Source organism: Amblyraja radiata, chromosome 35 (assembly GCF_010909765.2).
Source record: "Amblyraja radiata isolate CabotCenter1 chromosome 35, sAmbRad1.1.pri, whole genome shotgun sequence".
NCBI lineage: Eukaryota > Metazoa > Chordata > Chondrichthyes > Rajiformes > Rajidae > Amblyraja > Amblyraja radiata.
Window position 1 is genome coordinate 3,262,446 of NC_045990.1, and position 17,803 is coordinate 3,280,248.

At 45.8% G+C, this 17,803-nt stretch overlaps 2 protein-coding genes across 7 annotated transcripts in view; both read right to left on the bottom strand.

Moving 5' to 3' along the window:
- Positions 1–17,803, bottom strand: part of yju2b (YJU2 splicing factor homolog B) — a 53,840-nt gene that overhangs the window by 6,300 nt on the left and 29,737 nt on the right. The window contains exons 1-4 of one of the 5 annotated variants that reach the window (XM_033012137.1): positions 3,275–3,404; positions 3,234–3,241; positions 2,157–2,212; positions 1,086–1,139 (exon numbers count right to left, since the gene is read on the bottom strand). In XM_033012137.1, the coding sequence (XP_032868028.1) occupies positions 1,086–1,139; positions 2,157–2,159 (57 nt within the window). In that variant the 5' untranslated portion in view covers positions 2,160–2,212; positions 3,234–3,241; positions 3,275–3,404. Of the gene's footprint in view, positions 1–1,085; positions 1,140–2,156; positions 2,213–3,222; positions 3,406–17,803 lie in introns of those variants that run through there. The other 4 variants (XM_033012136.1, XM_033012135.1, XM_033012134.1 and 1 more) reach the window with 4 other exon arrangements.
- The window catches only part of LOC116966017 (sphingosine 1-phosphate receptor 2-like), a 33,100-nt gene continuing 29,788 nt past the window's right edge, over positions 14,492–17,803 (bottom strand). For both annotated transcript variants that reach the window (XM_033012139.1, XM_033012140.1), the window contains exon 2: positions 14,492–17,650. In XM_033012139.1, the coding sequence (XP_032868030.1) occupies positions 16,423–17,508 (1,086 nt within the window). In that variant the 5' untranslated portion in view covers positions 17,509–17,650 and the 3' untranslated portion in view covers positions 14,492–16,422. The remainder of the gene's footprint in view (positions 17,651–17,803) is intronic.

Genomic DNA, 17,803 nt, shown 5'->3' on the forward strand with positions numbered 1-17,803 from the left:
TGATTTCATAGAATAAGGAGGCTTTGAAAAGAGGTCAAGTAGAATTGGCCTGTGTTCACTGGAGTTCAGAATAATAAGATTTTGTCGGATTCTGAGAGAAAAAAAAGAAAAGTGCTGGAGTAACTCAGTGGGTCAGGCAGCATCTCTGGAGAACATGGATAGGTGACATTTCACAGAGTGTCAGAGTAACTCAGTGGGTCAGGCAGTATCTCTGGAGAACATGGATAGATGACGTTTCACAGAGTGCTGGAGTAACTCAGCGGGAATATGGATAGGACTGAAGGGTCCAAACCCAAAACATCACCTATCCATGTTCTCCAGAGATGCTGCCTGACCCGCTGAGTTACTCCAGCCCTTTGTGACCTTTATTGTAAACCAGCATGTTCCGTTCCTTATTCCTTCATGATTCTGAGAGAGATTTGCACAATAACACTGAGAAGACCTCCTCCAACTGGTGTGTCTAAATGTGTAGGATAATATTCAAGATAATGGGTTTACCATTTAGGATTCACGTGAGAAGACCTTTTAAGAAACTAACAAATTATTACTTATTGAAATAAATTAAAAACATGGAGCAATGGGTTGTTGTGCTGTAGGAGAGTTAAGGGGTTCAGACAGGAAATGCTCAAGATCAGGAATCGCCTTTTCTTACTGAATGGCAGAGGTTTGAGGAGCTATTTTCTAACTGGGAAATGCCCAGATTTCTCCTGATTGTCCTGGATTTTGTGAAATAATTAGGCCTCTGGAAATTTGGAATAGTCCTGGTTACTTTGGGCTAAAAGATCCTTCTTCCAAATCACGGAAGTAAAGCTAAAGTCGCAGCTGTGCAAGCACCCACAAGAACTGTGGCATGGAAAGTCTCAGAATCAAGAATACTCTAAAACTCTCAGGCACACGTTAAGAACTGCTCCCATTATATTCTTGTACATGTTAAGGACTGCTCCCATTATATTCTTATGTTTAAAGATGCTATATACAGAAATGAAAGCTGTGGTACAATACATTGCTCCACACCTTTCCCGTGGATACCATTTTAATTTTTGCTTGCTGTTCAGTGTTTCACCTCGCTCACAATAAACACTAACCTTGGCAGGATCAAAGTCGGGTGGGTAATATTTATTCACACCCTTCCGTTCACCCTGTAGAAGAAAAAATAACAACTATGATTAGAAATGCCCTTTTCCTTAAAACACACCCTTCCCTTCCTCCCCAGATGCAGTGATTCTTGAGAATGTGTCACCCTCTGGATCTTAAAGCTGCTCTTCATTAGGTAGCACTAGCAGAATATCAATCAACAAGGATTCAACAGTGGAGTTCAGTTTCAGTTTAGTTCAATTTAGTTTATTGTCACGTGTACCGAGGTACAGTGAAAAGCTTTTTGTTGCGTGCTAACCAGACAAACACATGATTACAATCAAGTCATTTACAGTGTATAGATCTGAAGGAGTAGAAATTTAAAAGTGTGGAGCGATATGTTTCTATAGCTCTAGGGGCTAGTGGAATTAAGGGATATGGGGAGAAGGCAGGCACGGGTTATTGATTGGGGACGATCAGCCATGATTACAATGAATGGCCTCCTCCTGCACCCATTTTCTATGATTGTAATATTTGATTGTATAACTGTTTCTGTGGCTGGCACACAAATAGTCGCCTGGGTTGGGCACCATCAATGTGGAGTTTGCATGTTCTCCCCGTGACTATGTGGCCACTATAATTTACCCCTAGTAAATTACCGCTAGTAATTACCCGCCTAGTAAATTAGGCTGGTAGTAGAATTTGGGATGTTGATGGAAATGTAGGGAAAATAAATTAAAAGGAAAACCAGTGGCGTGATGGGAATGCTCTGAGTCAGCATACACTCAATTGTGTTCCAATTTTGAAGGGAAATATTGAAATTCCCATCCACATTCAAATTATATAAATGCTTTCACATGATATAGTTTTGAGGCTCAATCAGTAACCGGCTTAAGGTCAACAGAATCTAGATGCTGTCAGATTTAGGAGATAGGATCACAAAGAGAAAGGTCGCTAACTACAAATTATTAGAACGTCTCAATCTTTGTTCCAGGTTCTTGTTGTTTGTTTAAAAGTATAAAGCCAGATCACTAAAACTTCCCAATCACTTTCAAAACATGAAACACTGCCACCAGACTTACCATTGCTTATTCTGTGCTTAGTCCAACTCCACCAGATTCTTCTACACTCCAATGCACTGAATAAACATAAAGAAACATGAAAGCACATTTACAGTGTATTATACTAACATTTCATCCACTTTTATTTTCACTGAGAGAACTTGAATTCCTTTCCTTGTTTTGTTTTTTCTCAGCCCAGCACAATGTGATAAAACAGATATGATCTCAGAAAGTTGAGGTGTGGATGGTAATCAGGAATAGATAGAGTGAGCTCCCATGTGAACCAGAGGTCTGCAAACCCTCAGTTGCTGGTTATAATCAAAAAAGTGCTCAATAAATTAGTAAGTAATATCAACTATGTCAAAGGGCATTTTGTTAGTGTAAGGAAAGTGCTGTGGATGTTAAGGACAGCCATGATCATACTGAATCATGGGGCTGTGTGAAAGGTCTACTTCTGATTCTGTTTCACATTCACATTCACTGAAATCATGTACAAATCCAGAGATGAATCCCATTGGATTATTTTGGGGACATGTCCTTCACGGTAACTATGGGGGGGGGGGGGGGGGGGGGGGGAGCACAAAAAGATGATGGCCTGAGAGTGATAGACATGCTGCTGTTCAGACGAGAAAAAGGCTATCAGGAATAGGTGGAGGGGTATGCTGTACAAGGAAGGTAGTTGGAAGTTAGGAGGATCCACAATGCATTGACTGCTATTGCTCATGTCCACAGATTGTAGACACGAACTACTGCCCGACAGTGGAGGGAAGAGGGGAACAGGATTGGGGGTGGGAATAAGGTAGAACCCCTAATCAATAGACAATAGGTGCAAGAGTTGGCCATTCGGCCCTTCGAGCCAGCACCGCCAATCAATGTGATCATCCACAATCAGTACCACGACTACAAGAGGCGCCTGATCCCTAACCAGGGTCAGGGAAAAGAAGAAGGGTCTCGACCAGAAACGTCACCCATCCCTTCTCTCCAGAGACGCGCTGAGTTACTCCAGCATTTTGTGTCTATTTTAAGAGAATATAAGCTCTGGGCCAGTGGAGGCGCAACGGGTAGGAGTGAGAAAAGTGTGCCCGACCGCTGACCCACGGCAGAGTGGTCCCGGGTCCCGGGGCCTGGGGTTGAAGCCTTCCTAGGCCCAAAGTTCGATTGCTGCGGTGAGTTTAGACCCCTCCCTGGGCAACCCGGACAGGAAAGCGTGAGGGTCGAGGAGGCCCGCGGTGCAAGGCCCGGTTTCTACAGCAACCCGTCAGCGGAAGTCGCATCCTTACCTCCGGCCCTCTCGCAGCTGCCTAGTGCGCAGGCGCGCCCTCCCTAGCAACCAGCGGGGCCTGCAATCACCTCCCACCTCCAGGCGCACCTCCTTCACTTAATTGCAAATATAAAGCCCCACAACACGAGCTTGAAACAATGCATGCTTGGAATATGCAACAGAGATGGCTGCAGACACGGCGGGGCGGGGGGGGAAGAAGAAAAAGGAAAAAAAAAAAAAAAGAGAGGAGAGAGAGAGAGAGGTATTTTAAAACTCGCCGCCCTCCACAGTACTGGGAAAAGTTAGAGGTGACACTTAGGTTTCAGTAAGGACACAAAGTGCAGGGTCTACTGCCGAAACAACACCAATTTAACCATATAACAATTACAGCACTGAAACAGGCCATCTCGGCCCTTCTAATCCGTGCCGAACACTTATTCTCCCCTAGTCCCATCTACCTGCACTCAGACCATAACCCTCCATTCCTTTCCCGTCCATATACCTATCCAATTTATTTTTAAATGACAAAATCGAACCTGCCTCCACCACTTCCACTGGAAGCTCATTCCCCACAGTTACCACACTCTGGGTGATTTCTTCTCTCCAATGATGCTGCCTGTCCCGCTGAGTTACTCCAGCATTTTGTGTCTATGGTGTAAACCAGCATCTGCAGGTCCTTCCTGCACAGGTCACTCAGCAGGTCAGGCAGCATCTCTCACATGTTATTTATTTCATTCAGCTCAAAATCATGAGAGGGATAGGTCAGGTAGATGCACAGTCTCTTCAATTCAATTCAACTTTAATGTCATTGCACAAATACAAGTATGGGTACAACGAAATGCAGTTTAGCGTCAGTCCGTAGTAGTAGTGCAATATAGAAATAAAAATACAGAATAATCAAACAATGTGGACGGAGGGACTGGAGAAATCTATCGGCAGGACTCCGAGTTCAGCAATGTGATGGTATTATTGTAGAAGCTGTTCCTCATCCTACTAGTACGAGACCTGAGGCTCCTGTACCGCCTCCCTGATGGGAGGAGGGCAAACAGTCCATGGTTGGGGTGGGAGGGGTCTTTAATGATCTTCCCGGCCCGTCTCAGACACCGTTTTCGGTGTAGGGCATCCATGGCAGGGAGCGGGGCACCGATGATGTACTGCGCGGTTTTCACCTCCCGTTGTAGTGCCTTCCTGTCCGCTACAGTGCAACTGCTGTACCATACCGTGAAGCAGGTGGTCAGGATGCTTTCGATGGTACAGCGGTAAAAGTTGGTCAGGATCTGGGGGGACAGGTGAGCTTTCTTGAGCCTCCTCAGGAAGTAAAGGCGCTGCTGCTTGCCCAGAGTAGGGGAATTGAGAACCAGAGGACGTAGATTCATGTGAGGAGAAAAAATGTAATAGGAACCAAAGGGGTCACTTTTTCACACAAAGTGAGGTGGGTATATGGAGTGAGCTGCTGGAGGTGGTAGTTGAGGCAGGTACTATCTCAAAGTTGAAGAAACATTTAGACAGGTAATGGATAGGAAGATTTAGAAGGATATGGGTCAAACGCAGGTAGGTCGGATTGGTGTAGATGGGACATGTTGGTCGGTGTGGGCAATTTGGGTCGAAGGGCCTGTTTAAGGTTTAGGGTAGATGTGGAGAAGATGGTTCTCCTTGTGGAAGAATCTAGAACTAGGAGGTTGATGTTTTTCACTGCACCTCGGTACACATGACAGTAAACTGAACTCATGTTAAAAACCATTTAAGATTGTGGTGAAGGATTGCATCTGTGCATCTCCTGCAAATTATTTTTAAGGCAGAGATTGATGGATACTTGATGCAAGAGGGTGAAAAATTACTGTGGATAGGTGAGAATGAGCAGTTAAGGTTAGTCAGATCAGTTGTGATTATATTGAATGGTGGAGCAGGCTCAAGGCATCAAGTGGGATTGTCCTGGTCCTAATTTGTAGCTCATATACCTATTTCCACCATTTCTTTGCATTCCCATCACCACTTACATTCCATGTACTCTCATCTTTTGTGTTGCACCTAAGATTTCTGAACTCCCAAATACATGACATGCATTAACTGATTTGACTTTATATGTCCTGCTGGATACAAGCTAAAAGAAATGCAGGTTTGACAAATGTAATATCCCGTTTGTAAATGTATGAAAGGACAAAACAGTTGATAGTGCAGGGCACAAGGTAGGATTGTGAGACATCACTGTCACTTCACAGATTGTGAAGAAACATCACTGTCCTTTAGACCACATTGAACAATTTTAGATCATAGCCACTGTCCCATTGTTTCATATAGCAAGTTTTGATAATGATTCTGCCATTCACCTTTCCACTGTTGACCATCGGATTCGCACTTCTACATCCCCTCTCAAATCACTTCCTAAAAGTATTTTATTCTCCTAGTTTCTTCATCTCCATTACATCTGTTCAGATGGAATCAGCTGTCTCACATGTCATCCTTAATTTTTAATATTTAGGGTTCCCCTCCACCAGTTGACAACCACTTCCCACACTTCTGCTCTCATCCCCTTCTCAATCGTTCCCTCCCAGAACCAGGATAGGGGACTTTTTGTCCTCATCTTCCACCTCACCAACCTCAAACTCCTTCTCTCCAGAGATGCTGCCTGTCCCGCTGAGTTACTCCAACAAATGTAAGGAGATGCTTCCTTCAAGGGACTCTATCATCACTACATCCTTTCTTTTCTTCACATTCAGGCATAAAAGGCTCATCACGTGAAGTTTATCGCCTCTCTTACAAATTGCTCAGGACCACATTTTCAGGTGAAGTAGCGATTACTTATTTCAGTTTGGTACACAGCTGTCACTTTACTATGCAGTTTTCTGTATATTCAGAGGACGTGATGGAATCTGCAAGCTGAAACCTATATTTCCGATTATCATTCTGAAATGCAAACTCTGTTTCCCTCTCCACTGATTCTGTTTGTTCAGCCAAGTACTTAAAGCGTCCATTTTAATATATTTTTCATTATATTACCTTTCGCTTCTAGTGAATATTGTTAGAGTCTGGTGACGTGTTATGTAGTAAACATGGAGGTCAGTTCATGAACCGTTGGTTCACAAGAATTGCTTTGTTATTAAGAACTGATAATATACTTCAGTGATGTTGATTGTAGGATAAGTATAGACCAGAACTGTTCTGTTCTTTGAAGTATTACAATGGGATCTTTTCAGACCACCCAAGACAACAGATGGGGCCTTGGTTTGACATCTCATCTGTAAGCTAGAGCCTACACTCCCACCCCTATCACAGAGCGTTCCCTCATGTTGCACTGGAATGTCAGACTTTTTTTATGTTCAAGTCTCTGATGTGGGATTGGGATTTAACCTGCTGACTCAAAGTTGAGAGTGTGACCTGCGGAACACTGATGCCTTTGATTTGAGTGTGTGTAAAAAGGGAAAGAAATAATATTTTGACGATCTGAAGCTCATCCTGGTCTGGAAACTATAACCCACTATGTCACAAATGACACCAAATACATTTTATTCTGTGTCATTTGTGATACATGTCTATGAGTCTTTGATGGTGGAATCGAGCAAAACCAAAGTGCTGGATGAACTCAGTGGGTCAGGCAGCATCTGTGGAGGGAATGGAAAGGCGATGTTTCAGGGCAGGTCCCCTCTGCAGGTGCTGCCTAACCCACTGAGTTTCTTCAAATCTTACTTTAAATTATGTAGAAGAGTAAAGAAACAAAAGTGAGCTGATTGTAGTTTGTTAATGAACTTTTCGCAAGGAACAAGGTCCTCCTTTCATGTTTGACCCTTGGAGTCAGTGGAAGTGTGAAATTTCTCCCATCAGTTGGATTATACTTTGAGCTGAGATAAAAATGTGAGATTCGGAAAAAATTAACTCACAGACTCTAACAGGTACACCCCCCCCCCCCACCATTCCCAACTTCTTAAATATGGGTGTCGTTTATACTGTTCCCACATGAATAAAGCGTTGTATAGGAAAATAAATGTACTGTGGCGTTAATGCTTTAGGACCACCAGGTGGCGGTATTTGGCTGCTTGTGTTGAAAGGAGTTGTTTTTTTTCCATTGTCAGATTGTAGAGTTAGCCTCACAGTTGAATGCAGACAGTATCACTATAGTTGTACCATGCTCACAGCATTGATGTCAGTTTTGCTGATGGTTCTGACATCACATCTCAGTTATAGAACAGTGGATCACCAAAATCCTGGAACTCTCCAGTAATTTATAAAGCTTAGTTAGATACTAGTAATTTGAGCAGGAACTCCGGCTCACACTGTAACATCTACATGGCAAAGCCCATTTGGATGGGATGATGGTGGCGTCATAATGTAGCAATGCGGTTGCCAGAGTGACACAAAATGCTGGAGTAACTCAGCGGGTCAGGCAGCATCTCTGGAGAGAAGAAATGGATAACGTTTTGGGTGGAGACCCTTCTTCAGACCATGGGGCCAGCTGTTGGATTGGCTCCCACTGTCCATTGCTTTCTTCAGCTGCATGTAAGAGATGGATGGGGGACTGGTGGGTTGGGACATCTCTCTCTCCCCCTCTCTCTCTCCCCCTCTCTCTCTCCCCCCTCTCTCTCCCCCCCTCTCTCTCCCCCCCCTCTCTCTCCCCCCCCTCCTCTCTCCCCCCCTCCTCTCTCCCCCCCCTCCTCTCTCCCCCCCCTCCTCTCTCCCCCCCCTCCTCTCTCCCCCCCTCTTCTCTCTCCCCCCCTCTTCTCTCTCTCCCCCCTCCTCTCTCTCCCCCCCTCCACTCTCTCCCCCCCCTCCTCTCTCCCCCCCCTCCACTCTCTCCCCCCCCTCCACTCTCTCCCCCCCTCCTCTCTCTCCCCCCCCTCCTCTCTCTCCCCCCTCCACTCTCTCCCCCCCCTCCACTCTCTCCCCCCCTCCTCTCTCTCCCCCCCTCCTCTCTCTCCCCCCTCCTCTCTCTCCCCCCCCTCCTCTCTCCCCCCCTCCTCTCTCTCCCCCCCTCCTCTCTCTCCCCCTCTCCTCTCTCTTCCCCCCCTCCTCTCACTCCCCCCCTCCTCTCTCTCTCCCCCTCCTCTCTCTCCCCCTCTCCTCTCTCTCCCCCCCTCCTCTCTCTCCCCCCCTCCTCTCTCTCCCCCCTCCTCTCTCTCCCCCCCCTCCTCTCCCCCCCCTCCTCTCTCCCCCCCTCCTCTCTCTCCTCCCCCACCTCCTCTCTCTCCTCCCCCCTCCTCTCTCTCCCCCCCTCCTCTCTCTCCCCCCCTCCTCTCTCTCCCCCCTCCTCTCTCTCGCCCCCCTCCTCTCTCTCCCCCCCTCCTCTCTCTCCCCCCCTCCTCTCTCTCCCCCCCTCCTCTCTCATCCCCCCCCTCCCTCTCTCTCCCTTTCCCTCCCCTCTCTCTCCCCCTCTCTCTCCCCCTCCCTCTCCCCCCCTCCCCCCCCCCCCTCCCCCCTCCCCCCCCCCCCCCTCCCCCCCCCCCCCCTTCCCACCCCCTCTCTCCCCTCCTCTCTCCCTCCCTCTCCCCCTCCTCTCCCTCCCCCCCCTCCCCTCTCCCTACCCCGTCTCCCTCTACCCCCCCTGTGTGTGTGGGGGAACAGACCCAGCGGGTCTGCATTTGGTCTGGTATCTTATATAAACTCAGTATTGACCGGAAGTGCAATCACTGCTTTCTACTCCGTCCCCTTTCTTTTGAAATGATTGAGACTGCACCATTTCCAAGCCTGTGGCGACCAATTGTCCACTTGACCATCAGGGCACAGTGCCATCTCTTATCCATTGCCCCAAGGTAGAAAGCCCGTGTCCTCTGACAGGCTGTGTTGCTGCTTGCATGTTAGGAATTATGTGTAGGAAGCTGCTGTGCATACAGATTTTGTTAAATATTTCCTTCCATACCTCTGAAGTAAAGGCCTCTGAACAAATTACAGCAGCCCTTTCCCCTGCAGCTCAAGGAGTCTGGCATTTTGGGGAATCTGGCTTGGAAGGCAGGGCATGAAACTGAAAACCCTTGAAATACCACATTAATCTGTCTTTCCTTGGTCCATTAATCATTTATTAATCAGTTCGGGGTTGGTAATGAACCTTGAGATACAGACATGCTGACTGTGATACCTTTGTCTATCCTCTAAGTGCTGAAAAGCATTTTTAAATCGGATCCTTTTGAAACTTGCTTCCACTTTGCACCTGCGATCTGCTTCTTGTCAGCGTAGACTGTCTGTTTCACTCTAAGATGACAAAGATAACAGGGTGCATGAGATCACAATTTGTTAAAACATTATCTGTCTGGATTGAAAATCACTAAATGTTGTCAGTTTCAGTGGAAATTAAATCTTTGATCTTTTATTCCATCGCACTTAAAACCTACTGAGGTCTTGTGTTATTTTTCAGTCTTTCCTCTTGCATTTTACGTCACACCTGTGAATCAGTCAACTTGGGTGTCGTATCCAGACTGAGGGGGAAGTTTCCCCAGTGGAATTATTTTCTTCAGAGTCAACCCAATACCCAGTGGGCTTAAAACGACGCACTAAACTGTGTAAGAAGGAACTGCAGATGCTGGTTTAAACCGAAGATAGACACAAAATGCTGGAATAACTCGGCGGGACAGGCAGCATCTCTGGAGAGAACGAATGGATGACCTTTCAGGTCGAGACCCTTCTTCAGAAGTATGAAGAGAACCGAAACGTCACCCATTCCTTCTCTCCAGAGATGCTGCCTGTCCCGCTGAGTTACTCCAGCATTTTGTGTATATCTTCGGCAGTAAACTCTCATTAGTTTGAAACTATTTTCACTAAAGAGCCCATAGAGATGGTGAATTTCACACACTGCTGATCTGGTTAATGGTATTTTTGCTGCTTGGGTGTCTGTGCGTGTTTGGGGATAGGTTTTAGACAGTAAAGAGCTAGCGAGAGAGATGCGGAGTTTATGGTCTCAACATGATAAAGCAGGGCAACTGATTTCGGCCTGAAACGTTGCCTATTTCCTTCGCTCCATAGATGCTGCTGCACCCGCTGAGTTTCTCCTGCACTTTTGTCTACCTTCGATTTTCCAGCATCTGCAGTTCCTTCTTAAACATTAACAGTAACCTTAACCTTTTGCAGTATTAAATTCAGGGTGATCAAGGAACCAGAATTGGAATTCAGTGGTCTTACACAGTGGGAATCACAGATAAAGGAAGGGATTTGAAAACAATGCAATTTTCAAAACAAGGCATTGAATAACTAAGAGCCCATGTAGGTCAGCAGGCACGTTAAGATTGGGGGAGTAGAGGTTTGGACTGTCTCTTATTTTGGGAGAGTGCATCTGATTAATGTTTTGACAAAGTACTAAGGAGGGGAAAGGAAGTCAGTATTGAGGATGAAGAAGATGCTGGAGACGATGAGAAGAAAAACATTACTGTACGCTTCCTATCAGCCTAAGAGGGTACACAGCCCATCAATTAATTCATGTGCCTATTACCATGGAATTATCAGTATTACAACATCCTGAGGACAAATTCCTCAAATAATTTCATCACACATTGCTGATAGCTAAACAAAGAATTTCATATCGCCACAATCCAGAAGGACTGTCCCTTGATGGTGATGATGGTGATGATGATACTCTATTGTCACTTGTACCTAGCTAGGTACAGTGAAATTCTTTGTTTTTGCATACAAAGTACAGCAAGGGTCACCATAACGGCGGCGACAAAGTTGCAAAATGTACTTATCCCTTCAGCCCACATTGAAGGAGCAATCACTGTTCGAGGAGAGGGATTTGAGTTTTGAAGCAGTCTTGTTTGTTGAGCCAATATTTTACCGGCTTTGGTTCACTTGCACCATCCACTCCTCCCATGAATAAAATAGAAATAGATGGGCCACAGACGTGGAGAAACCCGGAGAGCTTGGCATTCAAAGGGACAACAGGTTCTCTGACACTGTGGGGATTTATTTACAGAGTTTGCTGAGATTTCAGATAGACTGACAACATACAACCTTTAATGATAAACCCAGAGAGTTGTGAATCTGTGGAATTCTCCGCCACAGAAGGCAGTGGAGGCCAATTCACTGGACGTTTTCCAGAGAGAGTTACATTTAGCTCTTAGGGAATTAAGGGATATGGGGGGGAAAGCAGGAACGGGGTACTGATTTTGGATGATCAGCCATGATCATATCGAATGGCAGTGCTGGCTCGAAGGGCTGAATGGCCTACTCCTGCACTTATTTTCTATGTTTCTATGATCAGCTCCATCCCTGCTCAGCCCATTCCATTCCCAGTCACCCAGCGCCCTCTCCACCTTTCAGTTCCACTGGAAATCCCAAAAGACAGTTTTCCACATGGCTGGGAGCTGGGCTCCATGTGAATGGAATCCTTGCCAGGGCTGGAGCTGCACTGCTGCCAAATGTTTTGTTTGAGGTCATTAACAAGGCAATGTTACTCTGTAAATAAATTACAAAACACAGAGCTGTGGTTCCACTAAGTAAGGAGACAGAGTCAGGAAATTCCCAGGTTTAATTGCTGGCCTAAGATAAACATAAAATGCTGGAGTAACTCAGCGGGTCAGGCAGCATCTCTGGAGAAAATGAATAGGTGATGTTTCGGGGTCGAGATTCTTCTTCAGACTGAAGAAGGGTCTCAACCTGAAATGTCACATATACATTTTCTCCAGAGATGCTGCCTGACCCACTGAGTTACTCCAGCATTTTGAATTTATCTTTGGTTTAAACCAGCATCTGCAGTTCCTTTGTACACACTTAATTGCTGGTCTGTACTGCTGATGAGGCTGAGGCTGAGTCTGGAACTCACAGCCCCTGGGGGAAGAAGACCCCTAAAATGTGCACCTCTGATCACAATCCAGTAACTTGTTAGAAAATCGACTGGGTCCATCCATTAGGGTTGAGGCATAAACTGTCTCCTATTCATGGAACCTGTCACAGGGTCTGTCTGTCCTACCTGAATCTGGATCATCGGAGGCTAATGAAAGAACTGTTAGACGTTTATAAAATTATGAGGCATAGACTTATGATAGATAGGTTAGGCAGTCAGAATATTTTTCTCAGGATGGAAATATCAAATACTAGAGGATCTAATAGAGGAGGAGGTCAGAGGGAAAGTTGAAACTTGTATGGTACAAGTTTCTTGACAAGGGTCCTGACAGGATGGATCTGAAGAGGCGGTTTCCTCTTGGGGGACAATCTACACCCAGGGGTCGATGATTACAAATAGGCGGTTGCTCATTTAAGGCAGGGATGCAATGGATTTTATTCTCTCTGATAATCTGAGTTTTAGGAATTCTCTACTTCAAAAGGTGGTGGAAGTAGAGACATTGATAACCAAAAGGATATGGGGGCAGGGGAGATGGGTAGAGAGGAATGCAGAGTCAAGGTTATAGTTCGATTAGTCATAACCTCATTGTGTGGAGGAGCAAGCTTGAGGGGCTGAATAGCCTACTCCTATTCCGAAGTGGTATGTTTACATGATCTTCTACCTCAACCCCATTTTTTTGTGCCCAATGCCGTCTTCTTGCGTATGGCATGCACAGCCTAAAGTTGTAGGACAACTCGTTCTATTTGATTGTGCACGCCAGGTTGATTGCATTCGTTGAAACAGGGCAGACCACGTGAAGGTTGCAATCTCCCCCCCCCCCCCCCCTATCCCAATAGCGTTTGATTTACTTAAATGCCAGAAATCCATCAATTGCTTTTTGAACATCTCCACAGCCCTTTGGGACAGTAACAAAGATTCACAACTTCTAAGTGAAGATATGTCTTCTTAATGCGAAGAGTAATCCCGCCCAATTACGAAAATGCGATGCCTGGTTCCAGTTCTTACAATTTTAGAGTGTACATTTTATGTGATTCTAAACACGACTCAACTGTACGACTAAGTAACAAAACTAAGTAACAAGAATTTGGTGCAAACCAGTCCCCAGTGTCCTGGCCCAGTGTTCACCCAGTGGCGGTTTGTGCATCCAGCAACATATGGTGCAGTTTCCAGCGTACGTCGTGTTACATGTGCTATTGGTGATCAGTATTCGCACCCTGTGTTCAGGTCTGTGTCCAGCCATGGGCAAGAATATTTGTGCAGTGAGTCCTCACTGTGTCTCAACAGTCCCCAATCCTGCCTCTATCACCAACAAATGATCAGCATCTGGGCCCCGCCTTCACTTAGTAATCCATGTCTGGGCCCTGAAGGTCATGAGGGTCGTTAAATGGGAGGCCACCATCGACCACAGTCAAAAAGGCCCAACAGAGGGCGGAAGCTGAGAAAACACAATCTGCCACAGGCAATGATGGTCCAGTTTTATACTGCCATCATAGAGTCTGTCCTCACCTCCTCCATCATGGTCTGGTTTGGCTCAGCCACCAAGCACGACATCTGGAGATTGCAGCGTATCGTTCAATCAGCCGAGAAGGTTGTTGGCTCTGGTATTTTATTTCATTCTTCACGTGTTTAAATTATAATGTTGTTAAGTTTTAATTGTCTACTGTATATCGTGTTGTTGCTTGTGAGCAAAGCACCAAGGCAAATTCCTTATATGTATACATATTTGGCTAATACAATTTATTCAATTCAATTAAACTTGGCCCCTCTTTCCTGGAAAGAGCTGGTAAAAAGAGACAGTGGGGTAAATAGGCCCTTTAAGCCTATTCTGCTATTGAAGATAATGGTTGACACCAGATCGAGCAACTTATTGCAGCTTTGGGGGAGCTGATGCTTCCTGATGTTGCACCTATATATTCTCTAGGTTTTCAGCCGACACGCTCTGAAAGATGTTATCAACCACAATTTGTCATGTCTTTCTTTCTCGGCTATTTCTCACTGCACTCTGAGCAACTACCTTTCATGTCCTGCATTAAACAGCCTGTCTTTTCAGAGAGACGGATGCGCGCGCACACACACACACACACACACACATTCACTCAGTTTGCAGGCATGTCTTATCACGCTCAACATCACACTGAAGAAGCAAAGAAGAAAAATGTAGTTGGAAGGCCACCTCTTACGACCAATGTTAAATCGGCCAACTTGAAGCTCATTCACCCACCAGTTGCACAGCAAGACTGCAAATATTCCCCTCTTAAAAACCATGTTGAGAAATTATGATTCCTGAGTTTCTCAGTATAGCAGTTCTTAGACCCAAAGCCACAAACCATGCTGGGAGATTTTTAGAAAAAGTTTATTTTTCATTCATTTAATTTTCAGTGAACAGATCCGAATAGGATCTCGTACCGTTTACTATTCTATGTTTTGACATTTTATACATTGTTACATATACATTAAACATTCGGTATTTAATACTGCCTTCAGCTGTAGTGTTGCCACTTTAACATTGAAACTGCACAACAACCTATTGGTTCACCTTTGTCGCAAGGGACAGACCACCCAAATGGTCATGGATGTTCCACCTAATTCATTCCCATTAATCTCCTAAAAGGAAAGCATCACCATGGGGAATACATCAGGTGCTATCCAACTTGCCACTGGATTTTTCCTGAAGCCAAGCGACGGCAAGACTAATTAAAACACTAGACATTGTTTCTGTTTTCACTCAAGGAAATTGAGGCCACATCTCTTCTTTCAGCTTTTATACTTGGACTCTGTTTTAATACAAAGCCATTTCCAACATGTGGAAAATGTGCATGTTTCCCCAACAATGGGGGCAGGAGGTGGGGGAGGAGGGAGACCAGGGATTGGGACCAGGGTTTTCTCCGGGATAGATGCTTTGATTTGGGGTCTGCCTTCACAGAAACGGTTAAATGTCGAGTCGAGTACAGGCTGCACTGAGTGAGTCATGGAGCTATGCTGAGGTTGGAAGGCTCCACTGGCCTGATCCACAGGCTGATCAAACAGCAAGATCATGAAACTACTAAATGGCCAATATAAAATAATGGTTCAGTTGGAGAAACCTTTACAGAGTAAGTCAGAGGGCCCCTTGCAGCAGATTGAGGCTAACCCAAAGCACTGTAAAAAAAAACATGTTTCTAACGGGCATGTGTAGAGTTTAAAATAGACATCTTTGATCTTCACGTATCTCAGATCTAATTCAATGAGTCAGTCGTTCTGTTACCAAGGTGATGGGCTCAATAAGGTTCAGTGACTAACCTGTCACAGAGGATATGGTTTAGTTCATTTATGGTCTGTGGATGTTGTTGGCATTTATGACCCATCTCCAATTGCCTTCAGGAAGGTGGCAATGAGTCTCCCTTAAGACCTGCTGTAGTCTGTCGTAAACAAGCCTGCACACGGTATTGAATAAGGAGTTCCAGGACTTAGTAATAAAGATTGTCACCATTTATAATGATCTGGGGTAACCATAATCCGTAAGATACACTACTTTAAGGATAGTCACTGGTACCATCCCACTTCTGGGATTGGAGGATGCCAATACCTGTATCGCCCATCAGGTTCTGGGATTGCTGTCTCCATGGGCATTTGCCATGGATCAGGAATGGGGTGGAGCTGGGGAGGGGGTAGTTTCAGAGTCGGGAACTGTATATTAGGTTGCGAGCACATTTCTCTCAGAGTCTGCTTTTCTCAGAGTCAGGGACCACGTAAGGGCACTGGGAGTTCTCTCCAGGAATGATGGGTCTTGTTAGAATGGCATGTGCTTTTGTTACTACCCCAACGCAATAACATTTACTTTCCTCTCTTCTGCAACACACCATTAATGCATGTGGCCTCCTGATGACCTCCAACCCTTTGGTTAAGATCACAAGAGCTTCAAGATGTTGAGGTCAAGCAATGCCAGTCATTAGTTGGAGAAATACGTTCGCAACATGCTCTCGCCAGGTTGCAGAGTCTTGGCATACTCTTGAATCCTGTTATTCCTGATGAGGCTAAATGTCCTCTTGGCAAGGTTATTAATTTATTTTTGGCTGGTGGCAAATGGGTTCCAGGGCATCAGAATATAAACCCCACTGGTCAGCTGATGTGGTCAGTTTGGCTGCTATCCAGCTTGTTCCCCCATGCCAGAGAGGTGGCTGGCATGGCATTGACCAAGGCCAAGTGTGTAGAGCTAGTGTGGGGAATGCATGTGTTGATTGTGCCCGTGACCTTGACCCTCACCACCTAGCCTTTGGCAACCACGGGCATCACACGAAGGTTGTACATTCTGGCATCATTGGCGAGTCTAGTGCCTCGTGCTTGTGGTAAGATCGATCCAAGGTACTGGGGTGTTGAAGCGTGGCGAAGCAAGTGTCCATCCGTGCCTTTTTGCCCATCAGCGAGCTGCAGCAGAGAATGTGCAGGAATGCCCTGCGCATGTCCCTGCTCCTCAGGGTGTAGATGATGGGGTTCATGGCAGAGTTGAGGGTGGCCAAGCCCAGAAAATACTCGGCTTTGTATAGAATCTTGCATTCATTCCACTTGTAGGCAAAGTCCAGCAGCAAGATGATGAAGGTGGGTGCCCAGCACACGATGAACACTCCGAGGACGATGGTCACAGTCTTCAACAAGGCCAAGGTCTGTGGGGCCGCCGTTTCACAGTGGCTCGATCGAACAATCAGGTAAATCCGCACGTACAGAATGACGATGGACAGCAGGATGATGCTCAGGAGGGTGATGCAGAATAGAATGTAGTTCTTCGAGAAGAGCGGGAGCACAGTGGAGCAGCCACTCTTGTGACACAAGCAGTTCCAGCCCATGATGGGCAGCCCGCCCAGCAGCACGGAAGCAATCCAACAGCTTCCGATCAGCAGGCACATCCGACTGTTCTTGTCGCTACTGTACAGTTTGACTTTCACAATGGCGGCATGCCTCTCAATAGCGATGGCCAGGAGACTGAGGACTGAGGCCGACAGCACGATGAACATGGTGCCCTCTCGGAAAAACCACTGCAGCGGAGTCAGCCTCATGGTCCATGCACCTGAGAACGCAAGGTTGAAGATGTAAGTGATGCCCGCAAACATGTCCGACAGCGCCAAGTTGCCGATGAAGTAGAACATGGCAGAGTGGAACTTCTTGTATCTACAGATCGCCACCAGAACCAACAGGTTTTCAAGGACGATAAAGGAACACAGGATCATGAAGATGACAGACACTCCATTTATTTTGTCTGTCAAATACTTGTCATCTGGATACTTATTAGTCAGGTTATAATAATATCTGATCAAGTTCTTGTCGTAATAATTGTTGATGGAGCCCACGGGCGCCATGCATGGCGTATCGTTCTCATTCATTTCTACAGAAGCCTCTGACAGCTACAGGTGGCCGATTCCCTTGAGGGCATAATGGGTCCCGCGATGCAATTCCACTGTCAGCCGGAGACACGATTCCAAAGCGTAATCTTCACGTAGACATGCCATTATCATTTCCAGTCATCTGCAAGGTCAACAAAACGCTGATTATTTACAAAACCCATGCTAATGTTCCACAATATTTTTATTTTTATGCTATAGGAGATGACCATTCAGCTCATTAAGTAACACGATGGATTTTAATCCCATCAAAACCGTTAATTGTATTCCATTTTTC